Here is a 21,084-nt window from a genome sequence, read left to right as displayed (position 1 = left end):
TGGCCATGAACTCCAAGGGCACGGCCATTGTGGTTCCTTCGTGCTGCCATAAGGAAGGCTGGGAGGGATACCCTGGGATTATCTGGAGGGCTCTCTGGGTTCACAGCATGCCGCAGAACAAGACCATGAGACAGTGATGTAGCCCAGGCACAAGGGGATGGTGACTCTGCTCTAGGCTTTACCACCAGCCTGGTCACCTTGTGCTGAGATGACCATAACCCCACGTGTGGCACTCTGGTGGGTGCCCTTCTTTCTGGGCTCATCTAGTTATTACTGGCCTTCCCTTGGCTACATGGCTCTGATCTAAACTGTCTTCCCCACAATGTGGCAGCACCTCTGAAGGAAACGCAGGGGAAAAGGAAGGCTGAGCTGTTCAGAGTCTGGATGTGCAGACCAAAGGCAACAGGGTGAGCCTGGGCTGGCTCCACATTGCCAGGCCCAGGACAGGCCAGAACACCCTGCGAGGAAAAGGCTGGCTGGACTCCCACAGAGCAGGGCTCAGGGCTAGGCTGGAGCAGAGGGGCACAGAGCAGGCCTCAAGGCTAGGCTGGAGCGGAAAGGGCAGGACCGGGGTGGGCGACCGGCCCCAGAGCACGGCCGTGGGCTAGCTGTGCTCAGGCAGCTCACTCACTTGCCCTGGTCCGGGGTCCGCTGCAGCATGGAGGACACCTTCAGCAGGGTGCTGTGGTCCCGCAGCTGGGCCAGCACCTTGAGCAGCAGTACAATGGAGCGGTTCATGTGCCAGGCGAAGCTGCCTGGCCGGTCAATCTCGTCCACAGGGATCCGCCAGATGCCCTGCAGGACAGGCAAGAGGGACAGGCTGTGGGATGGGACAGGGGACACCCTGCTTGAGGTCCCATGAACCTGCCGCAGTACCAACACACTCTGCCCCGTCAAGGTGTTGCAACCCGTTCTAATGTGTTAGAGGATGCAGCGAGGCCCCTCACCTGCACTCCCCTGCCCAACAGCGGTACACAGCACACTGAGGTTCTGAACATCCCTCTCTGCATGGCTGAGTTGCAAACATCTGTTGGGCTGGTCCCCTATGGTGGTACTTGTATCAAGCACACATCTCTCTACACAAGTGGTGACCCAGCCACGTGACCAACTCTTACAGGTGGAACCACTGGGTCAAAGGGGACAATGATGGAGCTCCAACAGCTGCTGCCACAGAAGGACACCAGTACAGCCCCACCCTTGAGTACCCCCTTCCCCAGCAGCTTGCTGGATCATCTATGGCTCCTAGGATCCTTGGGTCCCTGCCACCTCAGACAGAGCATGCTGCCGATGACCTTCCTCTTCTCTCCTTCTGCCCACACCCAACCTGCTGTGGCTGCCCTTCACCAGCTGGCTCCCTGACTAGCATGGCACCAGGTAACCTCCTGGCTCCAGTCCAGGTGTGGGGCAGGCATGGATACAGGGAGTGATAAGTGCACAAGCACTGAGGAGCCCATCTCTGGGACAGGGCCTCCAGGACCTGGGAGGAGTTAGCAGGCTCCACAATGAGCCCCGTAGCCAACCACCTAGAGTAATTCCTGAGCAGAATGGGCCAGTGCTGCAAATGATGCTGCCTCCTTGTCCTTAGCATTGGGTCTGGATGAAGTGTGAAGTTTGGGGACTTTGGCCACCTGTCACAGGGACCATGGTGGGATGTCTAGAGTCTGTGGCTGTCCCTGCCAGCTCTGAGGCCTACAGAGGGGTACTGGCCTACCCTGCTCTAGCAGTCCTGGGACAGAAGCTACTTAGACCTGGGGGGCAGGCACAACCCTCAGTCCCAAGCCAATGCACGCTCTATACTGCATGACAGGGCAACAGATGAGCAGGCTGGCTCATACTGAGATAGCCTGCGGCGGGGGTGGGGCTGGATGAAGCAGCCCTCTTCCACCCCTTGCTGTGCTCAAGTAGGAGGAAGTGAGTTTAGACCACCTACACGGAGGAGGGCAAGCAATTTTGTCTTTTGGAACTGTGGTTCTGCAACATCTTGTGAACAGCTACTACACAGGAGGCAAGAGGAATGCCCTTGAGCAGCTATAGCAGCCAGTGTGGGGAGCTAAGAACCATGTTCTGGCGCTCTGCCCCTGCTTCTAGGGCTGTGTGTGACTGCTCTCCCTGTCACCTACCAGGCCCATTAGTTCTGGGTGTGGAAAGGGCTTGCCTTTTGCGAAGTTATTCAGACGCCACTCAGGTGGTCTTACCATAGCCTTCCACAGCTATGGGGAGTGATTTTCTTGAGTCAAACAGCTCGAGGTGGCTCAGGGTTTACCCTCACAACAACCACAGCACAGAGGAAAGTAATCCTTTGGGCCTACGAAGGAGGTTTCTACAGCATGTGCCAGCCTCTACCACTGCACAGCTCCTCTCCAACCTGGATGTGAGGGGAGAGGCCCAGGGCATATTCCAGGTCAGAGATGTGAGCATGAGCCACTACTCCCAGATCTCGCTTCTTGGAGGGGAACCAGGACATACCCTGCTCCTGTCAGTCAACTGAGAGGGCCTAGAATGACCCTGAATTTCTCTCCTTCCTCTTGTTTTGTTTTGATATATAGTATCTTTCTCTGCAGTACAGGCTGGCCTTGAACTCACCATGCAGCTCAGGTTGGCCTCAAACTCATAACAATACCACAATTCTGGGGTTACAGGCATGCACCACCAAGCCTGGCATGATGCTGGATTTCATAGATTCCATCCCTCACTCCTTGCTGTGCACAGGCCCCCCATCCCCACCCCATGACTTGGATCAGGTTAGAGACCAATCTTTCCCTGACCTGGGAGTCCAGCCACCAATTCTATGCTTGGGTCTCTGCCAATGCCCTTCTACCTCCTCCATCCAGCCAACTCTTCTGTGTCCCCCCCCAAGCCCAGCTGTGACATCACCTCCTCTCTGAAGTCCTCCTGGCTTGCTGTCCTCCTCTGACTCCCAGAGGCAACTCAGAGTCAACCCCTTAGATGGTTGGGGTGGGTTTGTGGCTAGCAGTATGCACTGGCCGAGAGCAGGTCTGTTTCAGCTCCGGGTACCCAGGGCCCAGATACAAACAAACCTGGCAGAGTAGAAGGCACTCTTGGGTTGAGGAGGGCTTTCTGCCTCCCATTTTGTAGGGCATAGTCTCTGCAGAAACTTGTCTGGGGAATAATAGCCCCCCAATCTTCCCATTAGTCCTTCACCCTAGAAATTTCCATGTTCAACTGTACAGGACAGATTCCAGACAATTCTGCTCACAGGTAACAGCTCTTCCCAGCTCCAGGCTCTAGGGGAAGGTGGCCACAGGCAGGATAACTGCGATGACTGTGAGGCAATCACTGCAAGCAACAGCACAGTCTGAGCAGTACCTGCTAAAAGCAGCTGGCCTGGCCCAGCAACAGCCTGCTCTCCTCCGTTCCTACAAGAAAGGGGACTGAGAAAGCCCTAGCTGAGAGAAAGCACACGTGGCTATCTGCATGGTGGGCTGGACAGACAAGCAGGTCTGACAGGTGGGGAGGGGTGTGTGCAGAGGCGCTGCGGTGAATGATTCCAAACACTAGCTCCCAAATTTAGGAAACAGATGCAGCACTACTCTGTTGTTGGGGGGAAGGAGCATGTGCCAAACTGAGCCAATAGACATCTGGAGAAAGCCCGCACGAGGCCTACAAGATGGTTACCTGGACTAACTGGGACTATGTAGGGGTAGCCTGGCATTGCTAGCCCATCTAGAAGGGGGTCTGGGCCCAGGGTCATTCTCATGTTGAAGCTGTGCAGAAATGTCCTAAGAGACTAGTACTGGAAATTGACGGTCATCCCAAGCCATGCCTACATCTTCGATATCCACTGGGCCCTGTGGGAGGGGACTAGGCTGTGCAGGCCAAGCCACACACTTCATTTCTCCCATCTCTCCCTCTCCCCTGCTGCTGAGGCTGGGCTTTCAACCCTATCCACCTGTCTGGTCTCTGGGACAGGTACTCACTCTGGCAGGGGCCCAGGGTACCAATGAGGCAGGTACACTCTGAGGACTTCCTGGTCTGGGGTGGAGGGAGAGCAAAGGCAGCTCAGGCCTTGCTCCCTGGGTGAAGGTGGGTCAGGGAGGGACCTGGACCCTCTTAGGGCCATAGAAGCACCTCACAAGAGGTAGAGGGCAGCCGACTGGCAGCAAAAGCACATTATATGTAAGGGGGAAGAGACACCTACACTAGTAGAAGTTCCTAACAGCCTGGGCCTGTCAGCAGTAGAAACCCTAGGATTCCCAGGTGCTAAGCATCATCCCCTTCCATTCTTTAAAGGGCCTGTTCCCTCCTAGTCCCAGGGCTGGGCCCCTGGCCTTTCTCTGCCTACCCACAAGCCACAGGGATGTAGCCAGAGGTGAACACAGGATCCTAACTGGCTCCCTCCCCTAGCAGGAGCCTGAGAATACTTCACCTCTCCAGTGTGGAGATGGGCAGATGGTGGTAAGCCCTGGAGAGAAGTGGTTCCAGTTTCATGGCCATGAGGCTGGCCTTTAGGGACAACTGGCCTGAGAGTGGAGCCACCAGGTAGAGTTATGAGCCAGGAGGGTAAATAGCAAGCCAACAACTTAAAACTTTTGCCTGAGTCAGGAAGCTCCTCTGTGAAGGAGTGGGAAGAGCCAAAGCAGACCTCACTCTGCTGACCCTCCCCGACTAAGCCAGCTATGCCCTCCCTCATCCAGTGAGCAGAGTGTGGGGGAAGGCCTCCCTGTGTGAGGACAGGCACCCAGCAGCAAGGAAGAGAGCACCAGCTTTGCCCTGTCTTCCCCACCATGGCCCCACATGGCAAAGTCCCTGCTGTACCCACTCCAGAGGGTGCAGGTGTGTGCTGCTCCAAAGGTGTGGGGGACATGCTGGAGGGAGAGCAAGGGGGGCCAAGTGGGGCCTGACCAATAGGACAGGCACTGATGAAAAAAAAAAAAAAATGAAGCCTGGCTGAGGATGGAGAGAAGAGGCCAATACCAGGCAGGGTAGAAGGAGCCTGACAGTTCCCCACGTGATCACAGCCAAAAGCAGAAGGGGGAGCCAGGAGCAAGAGACCCCACAGGGCAGGCCTGGGACGGCTCCCCTTCCCATGGTTCCCTCCTAGTCCTTCCCCTGCCCCACACTGGGCCACCATATAAGTCTGCTACTCTAGACCTCCCCTGGATGTCCTTTCCCACCTCCACAGGCACAGAGGCTGGCTCTGGAGCTGCACCACTCAACTCCTGCACCCTGGTATCACCAGGGCCGGCTCCCTGGTGGCCAGCACTGCTGGATTAATGCTTGCTCAGAGTGCTGTGGGCAGCTGGAGGCCTGAAAAACACCAGAACTATGTTCAGGGCTCCTCCTGCATGCCAGGCACCTCATCCAGGGCCTCTCAGCCCACCCCTACCTCCTGAGTGGTTCTGGGCTTCTCAATGACAGATGAGGTCATCAAGACAGTCTCTAGCAACCCGAATAATTTATGGAGCCTCAGACTCTGGGTAGGGGTTTTGATACGAATTCTCAAACCTTTCCTACAGCCTTGAGACTCAGATGTCCTCTCTGCTCTGGAGGCTACAGAACTTTTGGGGCTGTGTCCTGCAGCAGGCAAGCTTAGAGGTCCAGTTGCCATGGTGTGAAGGCCCACAGAGTTTTTCCTAGTGGAGCTGAGAGCTGTGGAAGTGGCGAGGCTGTTGGGACAGCTTGTGCTGGTGCCCATGAGGGCACTGTCCACTTATAAGGGCACTAAAGGTAGGGGGAGATGTGATTTCACTCACAGTAATCCTGGTGGGTGGCACCCTAGGGAGGTACCAGACAGTAGTGGCTCCTGCAGGTATGAAACAGTGTACCTGGTTTCCTGGACTGGCTAAGCCAGGGCTCAGGGCCCAGGACACTGCCTGCATACTGACTTGGTAGCCCAAGGCTACAGATTCAAACAGACATAGTCCACACAGTGAACCCCACTGCCCTATGCTGGTCCATTACTCAGGCAAATTTTTTTTTTTACATTTTATTTATTTGTGTGTGGGGGGCCAGCTCAGCCCACCAGGGGGCGGGGTTGGCTGGCATGTGGTGCTGGGGGATCGAACCGCGGTCCCTGTGCTTTGTTAAGCTTGTTCTAAGTAGGTCCTTTAGACCACTGAGCCATCTCACCAGCCCCTACTCAGGCAAATTTTGATAGCTCAGCCTAAAGCTATTTCTGGGGCTTCCAGGTTACAGGTACCCATCCCCATCTATTACCTTCGCAGACCCCACCTCCGAAAGCACAAGCAACACCCCCTCCGAAAACAAGTGCTGCCTGCAAATGCCATCATGGGAAAGCAGAGTGGGCAAAAAGAGTAACCCTATCAGAACTGCACTAGGTCTGAGGCATGGCTTGCTGCAGAGCAGAGGATGCTCAAGGCACAGGACTGAGACAGGACTCAGACTTAGCCTATGTCCACGCTGGCAGGGACAGTCGAAGCGTGCAATAAATCCAGCGTACAGTTCCCAGACAGGGAAATTGAATTCATATCACCTACTTAAGACTGTCCAGGGATCTCAAAGTGGCACAGAGATCAGACTCTTCTAGCTTAGGCCTCCCCAGCACCCTTGCTAACATGCCCAAATGAAGAAGCTGGACTGCTGTACAGACATAGAAACAGAGGAATGGAGAACATAAGCACTGATACCCAGCCATGTATTTAAGCCCACTGTTTTCTAAGACCTGGAATGCCCACCACAGGGCAGGACTGGCATGGAGGGCCTGCCAACAGACGGGGCAAGTGATGAGTGGCCAGTGTCCTGCACTAGTATGGTGTCTCAGAGGGCCATACTAAGTCCTTCCATATAGGAAATGACCTCCACCCTTGGTCTTCTCAGGGCTTACTTGGAGCTCCGCAACCTGTCCTTTCCTGTAACTCTCCCAAGATTCAGATAGGATCCTTTCCCTTCATCTGCTATTCTTAGAGTCATACCCTGCTGGGATGCCCGGCAAGGTGCAGGCAAGAGGGCAGAGGATGGAGTAACCATACCCATGATCACTCAGAAAAGTTGTAAAGAAGCCACTGGTTGCTGCATAAAGATAACAAGGAGGCAAAGACTGCCCTCCAGGGGGGTTGGGCCAAATGAAAGAGTGAGTGAGCCACAGGGCCAGGTGGCTGCCTGCTACAGTAAGGGGCTCTCCTAACGCCAGCTCACCCAGACTCCCCATCACAAGGGATCTACATCTGTTTGGGGCCTTCTTGGCCCAGCCTCAGCTGTTTAGGCACTGCCCATAGGTTTGCTCTAGCTTCTGACATCAACAGCTAGTCCCAAGGGCTTGAGTCTTGGATAAAGCAGCTGCCTGCCACTGCCCTCTGCACTGTTAGTTACCCAGAGATGGGGGGTTGGGTGAGAGGGAGCAGTAGGGTTGTATCACTCCTGCTCACACCAGCCCACTAACAGAGTGGCTTCTGGGTGCTCTCAAAACCTGTGAGGTAACTGCTGGGGAGCTACTGGAGCAAAGTGAAGCCCCTTCATGTGAGAGAGGCCAGGAAGACAGGAATGCCTGCCTATCGGAATTGCTTGAAGACTTTGTAAAAAAGGAACAGTCCAGGTCAAAAGCACAAACCCTGGCATCCAAACCCCTTTAACCTCATGACAGTCCTAGGGAGGCACTGAGTGAGTCTCAGAAGACGAGGAAGAGCATCTTGTTCCCTTTGGGGCCCCACAACCACACCTGGGCTAGCTCTGGAGAGTTTATGCTGCAGATAAATCCCCTTCCAGGGGGCAGGAAAGCTTAACTCTCCCGGCATCTAGGGTGCAGTGACAGCAATGGTCCAAGAGAACAATGACTAATGGATGTTCAGAGAAAGCTGGGGTGTGTTGGGGGGACAGGAGCTGGAGAAGGTGCTTTCCTGTCACTCTGGTGAGAAGTGAGCAGCTGAACTAGAGTGCATGTAGAAACTGGGCACTACCACAACTCAGGGTGTCCTGAGCACAGGAAGCATATACTTCAGTCGGGATTTTTATTTTTGTATTTCATTTATTTATTTATTTGGTCAGAACTGGGGAATGAACTCAGGCCCTTGTGCTTGCCAGGGAAGCACTTATTCCACTGAGCCATTTCCTTGGCCCATCAATCTGGATTTTTAACTCAGTAAATATAACACATGTATTTCCCCACGTTGTCAAAAACATCTCATTTGAAATGACCACAGTGCTGAGCATAGTGGTACACACCTATAATCCCAGTACTCAGGACGCTGAGGCAGGAGGAACACCAAAAGTTCAAGGCCAGCCTGGGCTACATAATGAGTTTGAGGCCAGCCAAGCTACACAGCAAAAATCTGTCAATAAATAAATAAAATAACCACATACAGCTAGGTATGGTGGAGCACCCTTGTGATTCCAGCACTTATGAGGCTGAGATGAAAGAACTGCCATAAATTCAAGGCCACCTGGACTATGTAGTGAGATCTCATCGCAAAAACCAATCTAAAATGACCACAATGTACTTTACTCCACAGTGGGCTACCACTGAGACTCTGAGTCTGAGTCTCCAGGACCCAGACAAAGAGTCCTGGGCTGACCATATTTCTCTATGAAGCTCTCCTCTGCTCAGAATGTACCACCCGATGACACCAGGGACTGCAACTAGGTAGCAGGCTGGTCTGGAGGCAGGGACTGGGTTCTGGAGCTAACCCAGTGAGGAGCGCTACAGTAAGCGAGTGAGCAAGGCTTCCCAGAGCAACTCAGTTCCAACAGCCCAGCTCACAGAAAGCACAGCACTGCGAGTACCCAAGGGAAAGCCTGTTCTCCTAGCAGAGGGATTCCTACAGTCAGCCCTCCCCCAGCTCAAGCATAGGCACAGTGGTGACTCAGTGCTCTCAACAGGCAAGGGCGGGGAGCCTGCTGGCACCCAGATCCCTGAGGCAGTGGGCATAGGGTGTAGAAGCTGACTGCTGTTAACCAAGGACCAGCTGCTCAGCAATAGCTGAAGCTACACATCGCGATAGAGCCTCTCAGCAGAGTTCTAGGGCAGCACATTAGGAGATTTTCGTTTGTTTCAAGAAAAACAAAAACTTTCTACTGGCTCCAGGACAGTGTCAGAGTTACAACCTGACCCCAAGCCAGGAATGAGAAATAATCTGGACAGTAGCCCCTGAGGTTGGGAGCAGTTGTGAAGAAAATACCAGAATCCTCTGCAGTCTTGGGAAGCCATCCGTCACCCGCTAATCCATACCAGCTACCCAAATACCAAGACTACCTGAAGAGGGCAGGGGGGCAGGCACGGAGGGATGCATGGCCCTGAGCCCCAACAGTACTCACTGGCATCTGCCTAGCTTCTCCAACACATGATTTCACTTACACCTCGCTGTGGGAGAGGAGACCAGTTCCAGGCCAGGAAGCCGGCCGGGAGCTGAGACCACAGCAAAACTCAGCCCATCAGGCTCTTGCACCCCACTCCACCCCACTTGCTCTTTTTTTTTTTTTTTTTTTTTACCTTCTCTCAAGGTACATTTTTTTTTTTTTTTTTTTTTCACCCCACTTGCTCTTGCTCAGGGAGTGCAAGGACTAAGCCAGGCCAGCTGGGCAGCACTCCTGGTCCAGATGACTCCTGGAGTCCTGGCACTCCTGAGGGCTGGCATTTGGGGCTAGGGCTGTTTCTAGGCCACTCCCTATCTTTTCCATGCCTTGAGGAGCTAAGGGCCCTGCCCCTCCCATACCACTTTTGCTCCTGGCCTAAGGCTAGGGCACAGCTGAGGCAGGCCAGGTTGAACATCCCCGTGGGCAGGAAGTTCCTGCAGCTTCTACCTCAAAACCACCTGGTCTCTACAGCCTCTGTCCACAGAACTGTGCAGAGGCCACCAGGGGCGCCCCCCCCCCACGAGATCCTGGTTGTCCAGCAGGGCTACCGAGGGCAAGGGATTCCCCATGCCATCGTAGGTAATGAGTCCTCGACCAACACAGGCAGAGACTGGGGAAGCCTGCAATTTGCCTGCAGCTGGCACCAGCCGTTTGCAGTCTCTCCTGCCAAATGAGACATCGTGCACTAGGTTCCCTTCCCTCCCCCCCCTCGGGAAAAGCAGAAATGACAAACAACCAAGTGCGTGGGGAGTGCCCGGCAGCCAACTCTGGGTGGCCAGCTCCCCTTCCGCTAGTACTGAAGCCCCTGCGCCACACCCGCGGAGCCCCTACCCCAACCCCAACCCCAACCCCAACCCCAACCCCAACCCCAACCCTAACCCCAACCCCAGCCCTCCTCCCACCCTGGGAGCTGAGGGGCAAGGAACCAGCCCGGAGCAGGGCTGGGCCGGCAGCACTCGCAAAGCTCTGGCACCATCTTCCCGCCCCCGCACACAGCTATTTATAGCTAGGGAAGCACCGCACCCGGGCGCCGCTGCCCACCCGGCCGGGCAGCCCGCTCACCATCCCCAGGAGCAACACCGCGCAGCTTCTAGTCGGCGCCTTCTGCCGCGAAGTTGCTTGAGCTAGTGGCTTTCGCTTTCGCGCGGCGCAGCGCAGTGCACACCCCCGCGCGCAGGCTCCTGGCCCCGGGCTCTTTCGGGCTGGGCTAGCCAGGGGCTCCCAGCGCAGACGCGCGCGCACACTCCACCGGAGCTTGCCGCCCCCGCGTGCTGCCACCTAGGCCGGCCTGGCCGCCCACCTGACGCTGACCCGGCACGGGGGCGCCGCGCCCCGTCGCTAGCCAGCCAACTTCCTCTGCAGGGGTGCCGGGGGAAACCATGGCCCACGGGCTTCCTGTTGCGCTTGGGGAGGGGGACAGCTGCCTGAGCCCACCCTGGAGGACTAAACAAAAGGGCAAAAAAGGGGAGAACCAGGTAGGCAGAGAAGAAGAGGTGGTCCTGTGGCCTGGCCTCAACCCCCCCCCGTCCTCGGCAAGTTCCTACCCGCTGGCTCCGCTGTGGCATCTGTGCAGGAGAGCTAGTGCGGGCGCAGGGCCATGGCCGCGGAGGCTCGCTGGCTTCTCGCAGCGGGCCGGGGCGGGGCAGGCAGAGCAGGACGGGGCGCTGGTGCTCGCCTGGATGTGTGCCCAGCAGCGCAACTGACTTCTGCTGGCCAGTCTTGGTGGGGTCCCTGGCCTAGCTGCCACTGCAATGGTGGCCGGCTGTCAGTCGGCTGCCAGCTGCTGGTGGCACAGGCCTTAGTGTGGAAAGCTGTGGCCAGGACTACATTGGCCAGGATGGCAATAGTTGAATGCATGTTGGGGCTGTCATTGACTTGAATGTGGTGTTTATGTGAACGGCGCCCCCTGGAGTTGTGCCATTCAGTGCCCTGTGGCTGGCACAGTGTAGGTGTGTGTGTCGGAGCACATTCAAGCTGTCAGTAGGGACCAGAGAGAAGACTTCTAAATGTTATGGTGAGTCCTCCAGTGAGTGGGCTTACAGCTGGAAGCAGCTTCCTTTTCCAGACAGGCTCTCAGACCCAGAAAGGTGGGGCTGGGCCAGGATGATCCTAGATCCCTCCAGCACTCCTACCCCTGCTCTACATTCCAAGAACAGCAGCAGTACTCTCCAGCACAGGAGCAGTTTTCCACAGCTCAGGGAGTACATGGACAATACCCATGCTACAGATGAGGAAGGAGTTCAGAAGGGAAAAGCCTCACTCTAGTGCATATGACCCCGCCCCCAACACCCTCCACATCTTCCTGATTGCCTTCTTGCAAAGCACACTGAGCTACAACTATCTGTTAATTGGCTGTTTCTGCCAACCCTCCCTGCTGAGGAAAGCCCAGAAAAGGCAAGCAAGGGCCCTTCTCCATGAGCTAGATGGAGATGCTTCTCACCCATCTTCACAAGCTTTCCTCACATCACCTCAGTGCCAGGAGCTTTCTCCTGATACTCTAAGTAAGGTCTTAGATCTACCTAGCTAGTCCTAGTTGCATCTGTCCTAGAGATATCCACTCCTTGAGCTGGCTAATTCCCAAGCATTCTACTCCTGGGCTAGCTCCTGTCCACCAGCATTGGCTTACCATACACCCCACCAAGTGGTCCCAACTCAAATCAGTCTGGGCCCAATCTGCACTGGCCTTGGAGAATGTAGCACTCTCTGTCCTCTGCTCTTGGAAGGCGGCTTCCCTGCTAAGCACAGGGCTTGCTGCTGAGAAAAGGAAGAAGGATACCTTGGCTCCTATAAGTCACTCACTGGCAGGGGGACAAAAATGAGTGCAAGCCACCCCTAGGCAGTAAAGACAGACAAGAGGCTCCAACTGAGGGCTCGCAGAAGTTAGATCTCAACCTGCATTGCTGCTCAGCCTACTCTGGCCTCTTACCGTGCACATTCCTACCATCACTGGACAGATACAATACATGTGAGAACAAGTTCAGAGAGAATGAGCAACAAGGTCCAGCCTGGCCATTCAACATTGTCCCTACTTGCTTGAACAGACATGGGGACCAGGTGGTAGAGTGATGCTTGTGCCTGACACAGCTCATGACCTCACTTCATACCTTATCTACTCCCTGTAAGATCAAGTCAGACCAAAGGAAGCTGAGAACATGTACTGATCGCCCACACACCAGAAGAAAAATTGTTAGCCATTTCAAGTGTGCCGTTCTCTGGAAACTGATTCCCTTCATGTGGGAAACTTCTAGGTCCACCAGCAACCACAACTGCACATGGGTCCCCCAACAGAGTTGGAGCAGCCCAGTGATCACACTCTAACATGCACTGTGGTGAAAAGAATCTGCTGGCACCATCCCACCATCAGCAGACAAGCACACAGAGGTCCTGGCAGCTAGCTGTCACAGTGGGGGTGACCGGTGGTGGGTCAGGGGAGCTCGGGGGTTCTGTGCAAAGCAAAGACTGGGAGACATCCCTCAGAGAATGTCTGCTCCCAGCTGGGCTCTATGGTCTCCTTGAGTCTGCTCCTATACCACAAACACCCCACACACTGAGCCCTGGTTTGTGCCAACCCTCTCTAGAGCCCCACAAGACAATCATCATCTCTTGACAAGCAATGACACTGAGACCCAGAGCAGCGATACTCCCATATGGTGAGCATCACCCTCCTTGTTCTGCTAGGGGAAGGATTTCAGTGCATGCTGGAGCCTCTTGAGGCTTCACAAGAGAACACTATGACAAAGGCTGACTGGTGGGCCTGCCTTGCAACCTTGAATAGTATTTGAGTCCCCAAAAGCTCTGAGCTTCCTGAGACTTGTCAATACCTATGCAGGACAGCACCATGGACCTTAATTGCTCACCTGTACCTGGATGCCCAAAGATACAGGTTTATAATTATTGCCCCAAAGATAGCCACTCATGTAACTTAGGCTTAAGATGGGCTTTTAACCTGAAGGCTTAAAAGACTGGGCTCTCCAAGATGCTAGGATACCTTGATCACACTCACACAGGCCAGAAGGAAGCCATTGAGGTGGTCATTGGTTTCCTTGGAAACAAAGGCTTAGCCTTTGGCTCATGTAGACAGTAACATATAAATATTCTTATATCCACTACCCCAAGCACTGGCTTCTGGCTTTGTGAAGCCAAAGACCAGGCTGAATTGTGCCCAAGGTGCTGTCAGCTGAACTGCCCAGGTTACCAGGTGGCCCCAGCGGTACACTGCAGCCATCCCTTCTCAAGACCCACACCATGCAGACCCGCAGGTCACTCTTTTTTGTTTTGTTTTGTTTTGTTTTTTTGTTTTTTTTTTTTTTGGGCTGGCTCAGAATGCCTTCAGGGCAGGTTTGGCTGGCTTGAGTTCTGGGGATTGAACCACAGCAACCTGAGCCTGACTACTTTGTTGAAGCAGGCACTTAAAGAACTGAGCTAAGGGGCAGGCCCCCCGCAGGTCACTCTTGCATTCTTTCTTACTGACTGTTATCTCAGTCCTACCATGGTCTAACCCCAGTCTTCCTCCTGGACTGAGAACTAATTGTCAGCCATGGAAAATGCCAGCTGCTTTGGATGCAGAAGACTCGCCACTGCTCTCCTGCTATGCTGCTGTGGGATATGGCTCTGTGTGACATGTGACTAGTCAACTTTGCTGCAGTGTGTATGACAGACTGCTGGGTCTTACAGTTCCATGCCAGCAAATTTTCTTTCCCTCCTCTCAGGGTTCAGTCAGAGTGAAACAGGCTTCTCCTCCCTGAGGACACAGACCCCCAGGGACATGGCATCCCTTGAAAGCAGTGGAGTTCAGATATCCCAGACTCATTCAGATATCCCAGATATCCCAAACTCAGGTTTTTCTAGAGCTAGAGCTTTTAGGTACTCAGAGCTGGTGAGCCTGTAGTACATTACTAAAGTACTTTTAGATGTCAGTGTCCAACTATTCTAAATGACAGATGGGAAGGATGAAAGTGACCTGCCCAAGGAACATTTCCAGGCTAGGACTTGACTCAAAGGACTAGGTCATTAGGTTGAGTGCTGCATTCACCTCAGCAGACAGCTGTGCTATACCATAGTCCAACCCACAGAGACATGAGAACTCAGGACACACATGGGCTCATGATGAACATGGGCCATGGCACCCAGCAGGCGCTTTCTGAGAAAAGGATGCCTCATAAGGTTGTGCCCACAATTCCCCATAACCAGGAGACAAATCCAGGATCTCAGTGAGACAGTTGGGCTCTCACAGGCAGGTGACAGAGCATGTCAACTCAGCTTACTTGGTATCTCCAGCTCAGCTACATAGCAAAAGACAGAAACAAAAACAAGGATGGGGACAGGGGTATGGTAGCTTCTTGGGGGAAGAAATGGCAGATGTGGAGGGACTGGGGATTTCCCTATGCAGGGGGATAAGTGGAGAAAAAGCAGCAGCCTGCTAGCAGAAGGAGAGAACAGCAGGAGCACTGAGCCTGTGGAGGATAAATGGATCCTTGCTGTATGCAATGGCGATGCATGTGGCAGCAGGTACCGCATGTGGGCAGTGCACTGCGGCCTCTGTGGAAAGGGTTGTAGGGAATTTGGGGGAAAGGAACAGAGGCCACCAAATGCTAAGGCGCTTATGTGAGTGGGGAGGCACCAACCACGATTATGGGACTTTCTGCCTTGGTACCCTATGACAAGTCCACTACTGAAAACACAGCTGGCCTGCTGCTGGGGGTGTGGTGTCTGTTGTTTCTCCCGATCCTAGGAGGGCCCCACACTGACTCCTTTGCTTTTCCTTCCTGGAATGGCTTCTCCCCCAGTGTATGATCCGATCAGTCAGGGACTCAGAACCAACCTGGAGCAACATGACAGTTATACTAAACTCTGAGCCACACCCCGACTTAAGTCTGGATAAAGGAGCTGATGCCCAGGCTACTGTAACAGCCTACTCTGTAAAGTATTGCTAAGCTGCTTCCATTTTCATATCAGGAGGGGAGCCCAGATCCTAGAAAAACCACATGTGACACACTGAGAAAACTAGGACAGCCAATATCTTCAGACCCCTGGTTCCTAAAAAAATGGATTTTGTGGGTGTTGGGGACTTTAGCTCTTCTGGCTGGGATAAGTGTGCCCTGGTGGGGGTGGAGGTGTCCTAGGGAAGTAGTGAAAGAAGGGAGGCTTCAAGGGCTGGCAGTGGCCACAGTCTACACTGGTTACCCTCTCCAGACAGCAGCAAACTGGCATGCTGGTGATTGAAGCAACAACCTAAACTGAGCTGGCACCTATATGGCAATCCAAGCTTGCTCTCGAGCATGGTCATAGCTCATCAGCTCCTCCTGCCCCTGACAGTCACAGGAGGAAGCCTTCAGGTACCCTGGAATAGCCTCTGAAGGGGAGCCAACTCCCCCAGGCCTGCTGTATAGACCAAAGCCCAGTGTCAAATCTGCAGACCCAACCCCAACATGAACAAATTTGAGATAAGAACAGAGAACCCCCACCCAGGCATGGGAACCTTCATTACACCATCAGGGTCTCCCCACAGGAAAAGGGTCACCTGTTTAAAGCGGCGATGCCCACAGGATGCTCCACTGGCAGAGTTTGGCCTGACTTTGAGCCAGGCACTTTTAAGAAGCTAAGTCGAATATGCTTTGGATTATCCATACCTGCCCTCCTGTGCACACATACCTCACAGCTGTGAGGGCACAGGGTCTCCTCAGCCTGACCCCAATGCTCTCCTCAGTCTCCCCCCTGCCAGGCCTGCTCTATGAGCTACAAAGCTCCTGCTTTGCAAGCTCCCTCTGCCAACCATAACCATGGAACACACTGTCTTGGAACCCTATGGTGAGTCCACCACTAAAGACAGACACATGTCTATCAAGGATTGGATCAACATCACTGCTGAAAGTGATGGTGATAGCCTTGAAAGGTCCGTTCTATCTTTCCCAGAGTGGCTTCCTCTTTCCCCATAAGGGACCCCCACACTGCTCCCCATGACTTTCCCTCTTAGAATGATTTCTCCAGTTTGTCTGACTATCTGGCCAATTTGTAAGGTCAGCCTGGCCTCCAGGACTGTCTCTGATGACCCTTGCTAAGAATGAGGACACTCCTCCCAAAGCTATAGCACTGTGAGACCTACATAGCAGAAGACTCCGGGTGCCTTGATTAAAAGTCGGGAGTGATAGTCACACTGCATCTGCCTTTTCCTGCTGTGCCCTGAGCAGGGGTGGCCACTTCCCAGGGGAGGGGCTCTCCACCTGCAGCCACTGGAGGCCAGCCTTCCCTGCCAAAGGCTTTCACAGCACCACCTGCTCAGTGCCGCATGCAGGACCTAGGCCTGAACTGAGGTGTGGTTCTCTATTACTCCTCTGAGGATGGTTAGGTAAGTCTGTTCTGGAAATAAAGACTAGGGCTAAGCCAGTGGCGGCTAGTTCCCATGAATGGGCCTGCTGGCCCAGCGCTGCTACAGCAAGTGGTGGATAGTCTTTCAGGCAGCATAGAGCTGGCCCTCCTTTGCTTGGGCAGGTTGAGCAAATGACCCAGTGTACCTAGACACTGAGAAGACAGTGTTCAGAGATTCCAGAATGTGTGCCCTACTGCTTACCGATGGGTGGAGGGCTACAGGGAACTTCTGTGAGGCTCCACCTGCTCTCACCTAACTTAACATATATGTACAGAATATCATTTCAAAACTTCAAAAAAAATTTTTAACCATTTATTTATTTAATTTGTCAAAACTTTTTTCTTCCTTTCTCTTTTTAGGCTTTTTTTTTTTTTTTTTTTTTTTTTTTGAGATAAGGTCTCATTATGTAGTTTAGGCTGGCTCCAAACTCACTAAGTAGGGGCCAGGGAGATGGCTCAGTGTGGCCTGAGTTCAATCCCTGGTTCTGAAAGGAAAAAAAAAACTAAGTAACCAAGACTAGCCTCAAACTTGAGAGATAATCCTCCTGTCTCCTCCTGCCTCAGCCTCCCATGTGCTAGGATTATAGGTGTTTGCTACCACACCTGGCTAAAAACTTGTGGGTTTTTTTTTTCTTAAACGTATTTAGTACAGAGTCTACAGGGTCTCACTATGTAGATCAGACTTGTAGTGATTCTCCTGTTTTCAGACTCCCAAGTGTTGGGATTACAGGCATGTGCCACCATGCCCAGTCTCAACTGCCGGCTAACTGTGCTCCCAGGGCGGAGCTGGCACAGCAGGCAGAGGATCAAACGCTGGCCTCTGTGCTCTGCCTACACAGGCGCTTTAGTCTGCTGAGCTATCTGGACTGCCCCTGAAAACTTATTTTTAATCAACAAAATTTCTAAAATTCTTTCAAAGACATCTTCCAGTTGGCTGTGCACCACACCTTCTCCACTGACCTAAGTGAGTCCTGTCACCAGGGTCCCTGCCCCACCACATGCCACCTGGATGCAACAGTCGTTGTTTCATACCATGTGTAGATCAGGCCCTGAAGCCCGAGGCAGTAATGTGTTTTCTATAAGGGTTCTTACGTGCTTCTTACCATAACACCAAGGTCGGTCTGCTCAGCGCTACTTTTTTTTTTTTTTTTTTAATCTTTTATTTAATTTATTTGGTACAGGGTCTCACTACGCAGTGTAGACTCCTAGTGATCCTCCTGTCTCCGCCTCCCTAGCATTGGGATTACAGGAGTAGACTACCATGCCTGCTTTTGGTGGCTGGCATAGCATGCCCAGTTCCAGGGCTAGCATAGCATGTGGTACCAGGGATCGAACCCGGGTCCTTGCACTTCCCACGCACATGCTTAGAACACTGAGCTATCTCCCCAGCATGGTCAACACTACTTTGCAGGTGAAGAAACTGAGCCTTACAAACACTGACTGGTTTTGCTTAAAGCCCCTCAGTGGTATAGAGTGGAGCCAGGTATGAAGAATGACTTTGGACTGACCGAAGTATTCCTTCTGAGATCAGAGAGAGAACAGGACACACACCACAGAGACCCATGTGTGTGAGCGAGTCCTCAGCTTGCTCCTCCCATAGGTCTGTGATTCCTAGGGGCACTTGTGGGCCACAGCTCATCACTATGGTAACCAAGCAGAGGTTCAAGGATTTCAAACCCAACATTCTTAGAAGCAACACAGAACATAGTCAAACTTTCCAAATAGGAAGGGAGATAGAGAAGAGAAGAGAAAAGAGAGAGACGAGACGAGACGAGACGAGACGAGACGAGACGAGACGAGACGAGACGAGACGAGACGAGACGAGACGAGACGAGACACAACTTCCCAGATTGAAGCCACCCAAAGGAGGAGGCCTGGCTACAGACCTGTGGCACAGCAGGCAGAGAGCCCTCACTTCTTGGGTTTTGCTCCCTCCTGCATGGGAGCCGATGCTGCCTGGGGTGCAGCCCAAGAGGGTGGGGCTTGGCCTTTGCTACCTCCACAGGAGCAGCTGTTCACTCATCTGTTTTCCATTGGGTATGTGAGAAAGGTTTCTTTTGGAAAAAGACCTGGAAAAAATCACTGACCTCATTCAAAAGGCCCACCTTTTCAGATGGAGAAATTAAGGTCAAAGGGGCCAGGACCAGGAAGTCAACAGCAGGACTAAACTCTGAGGGCAGGGCAGTATCCTTCCTGAAGCAGTGGGCACACTGAAAGTATCTGAGGTTCAGGCTGGACATAGCCTAAGTACTCTGGCTTCTAGGCCCATCCCACCATCCACAGCCTGGCCATACTTACAGGAGCTGCGGGCTTGGGGGCCCTAATCAGGGCAACCCCAGTGACATGGAGCAAAGGATGAGACATTGCAGGCCAGACTGTGCTTTTTAAACCTCATTTTCCAGTAGGAGCCAAGGCCTCCACAGAGCTCTGGGTAGCCCTGGGCTCTCTGCCGCCATAAGAATGTTTCACAAACTAAACCTGGTGGCCCATGACCTGCCATTATGACACTTTTTTCCACTGGATCAACTGTAACGGTGTACATTTTCTGGGCTGCAGGAATGAGCTCCCAGGAAACAAAGCAGAACTGGAACTGCCACTGCTTCTCTCTCTCAAAAGGGTACACTGGAGTGACCCTCTCTCTACAGCCTGGGGGTGGGGACTCCCAGGACCTGCCATCTCAGCAGCCACAGGCTGCTCTCAGCCTCACTGCCTCTGCCCAGACCACCTGAGTCTCAGTGGGCCACACATCCTGTCAACTTTCTAAGACCCCCCACGCCACCCAGAAGTGTGCCTCCTTGCTGTGGCCCTTGGCCTGGTGCTGCTCCTCTGCACAGCACACCTGGGCCTGCAACAGTATCCTGGACACAAAGCACAGAAGGCAAAGGCGTTGCCCATACTAAGACCATTGTGAGTGTGCCTCAGAAAAACACAGCAAGGCCACTCACTCCAAGATCAAGCCTCGGAAAAAGTCACTTGCTCTAGGAAAAGAAGTCTAAACTGAAAAACGTCTTCAAGAATGTTAAAAAATAAGCTCTTTACTGAACACACAGAGCAGAGCAGCTGGGAGCGAGAGGGGACCAGGACTGAGGTCAGTGCTGTACTTATACACAAACACTGCCTTCCCTGGGAGTGGGGGGAGCAGACAGCGGCACTCCTGAGAGGCTGTGAGGAAACTCTGGCATGGAGGCCAGCCCACAGGACACCGGCCTCAGCCCTGGACACATCTGGGCTGGGTCACTCGCCAGCTCTCGCACTATGAGTAGCCTTCAGGGGCTTCTGTTCCTGCTAGCAGGATTCTACCTGAAGATTCACCGAGACCCGCAATGCTGACGGCTTAAGAGCATGTCCCTGAGTATCCTGGTTTCATAATTCTGAATCCACATCTAAAGGTGAAAGCTGTCTCTGATAGCCAGAAAAGGATGTACACCAGGGGATGACAGAATAAAGGCTGCTTATATTGATAAGTTTAAAAAATTATACCCACAAATGAAAACATCCTGGCTTGGCAAAAGTGACTCTGCTATATCCTAACAGGGCAGGCAGGGGCCTGGGCATCCCGTGGCCTTGTCTCTGCTGTCCCACTATGTGCTTCCTCTTGCTGGCTCTTCGGTCAGGAAAACAGTAAGTTCTCAGGCAAAAGAAGGGCCTTCTCTGCCTGCTGCCCTGGGGCTCACCCTCATTCCCAGACAGGGAGGCAAGGATGACAGGGACGTTTTTGGTACCTGCTCCAGGTTGAATCCAGGGCTGAAGAAGCCTAATGCAGTTCAGTTCCAAAGTCCACAAAGCTCAGGACATGGGAAAGGAGAGGAGGTCAGGGACTGGCTCAGAGCCCCCAGAAGAGTGCTAACCCTTTTAAGAGTCTTAAAAATGGGACCTTTTTCCCTGAGAACTTGAAGTGTTTTCTTTTGTTTACTCTGCTTGTGCAATTGGCCCACGGATCAGCTCAGCAATGCTAAAAATAGAGCTATTGCAGCAATTCCTACTACAGCCAAGAACCTCACATTTCCTCGATTTAAACTTTTCCCCTGCTTTTCTGCCCTTTGATTCCCACTGTGACGTGACTGGGATTTAGGTGTTCTGAACCCAGCCAGCAGCACTAGGAATGGCCCTGCTGTGTAGAGGGTCATCTTAGTGATAAAGGGAGGAAGCTCAGTGAGGCTAGGGGACCTTTAAGGTCACAGCCATGAAAGGCAGGTCCTATAGCAGAACCCCAGCTCATTTCTCCACTAGCCAGTGGTGCCGTATGTCTACACCCATGCTGACCTGTACCAGGAGGTAAGATGAAAGCCACAACTAACCCCAAATAATTTTTGAGAACCCAATGATGCTGGAGCCTCAGGAGACAACACTACCCTGAAGCAAGACAATAAGGAGTATCCTCCCAACACAGCCTTGTGTAACATCCCCACTGGAGATGCTGCTTACCACTCAGTGGTGTCCCAGTGCACTGTT

At 53.2% G+C, this 21,084-nt stretch overlaps 1 protein-coding gene across 2 annotated transcripts in view; it reads right to left on the bottom strand.

Annotated features, from left to right (window-relative positions):
- Cabin1 (calcineurin binding protein 1) overlaps positions 1–21,084 on the bottom strand; it is a 170,508-nt gene that overhangs the window by 12,526 nt on the left and 136,898 nt on the right. For both annotated transcript variants that reach the window (XM_023720922.1, XM_023720923.1), the window contains exon 31: positions 632–795. In XM_023720922.1, coding sequence (XP_023576690.1) covers positions 632–795 — 164 coding nt within the window. The remainder of the gene's footprint in view (positions 1–631; positions 796–21,084) is intronic.

The sequence above is a fragment of the Octodon degus genome, unplaced genomic scaffold (assembly GCF_000260255.1).
Source record: "Octodon degus isolate 3935 unplaced genomic scaffold, OctDeg1.0 scaffold00079, whole genome shotgun sequence".
NCBI classification, from domain to species: Eukaryota; Metazoa; Chordata; class Mammalia; order Rodentia; family Octodontidae; genus Octodon; species Octodon degus.
The sequence above is the reverse complement of the archived record's forward strand: the minus strand, read 5'-3'. Positions and strand labels throughout refer to the sequence as shown.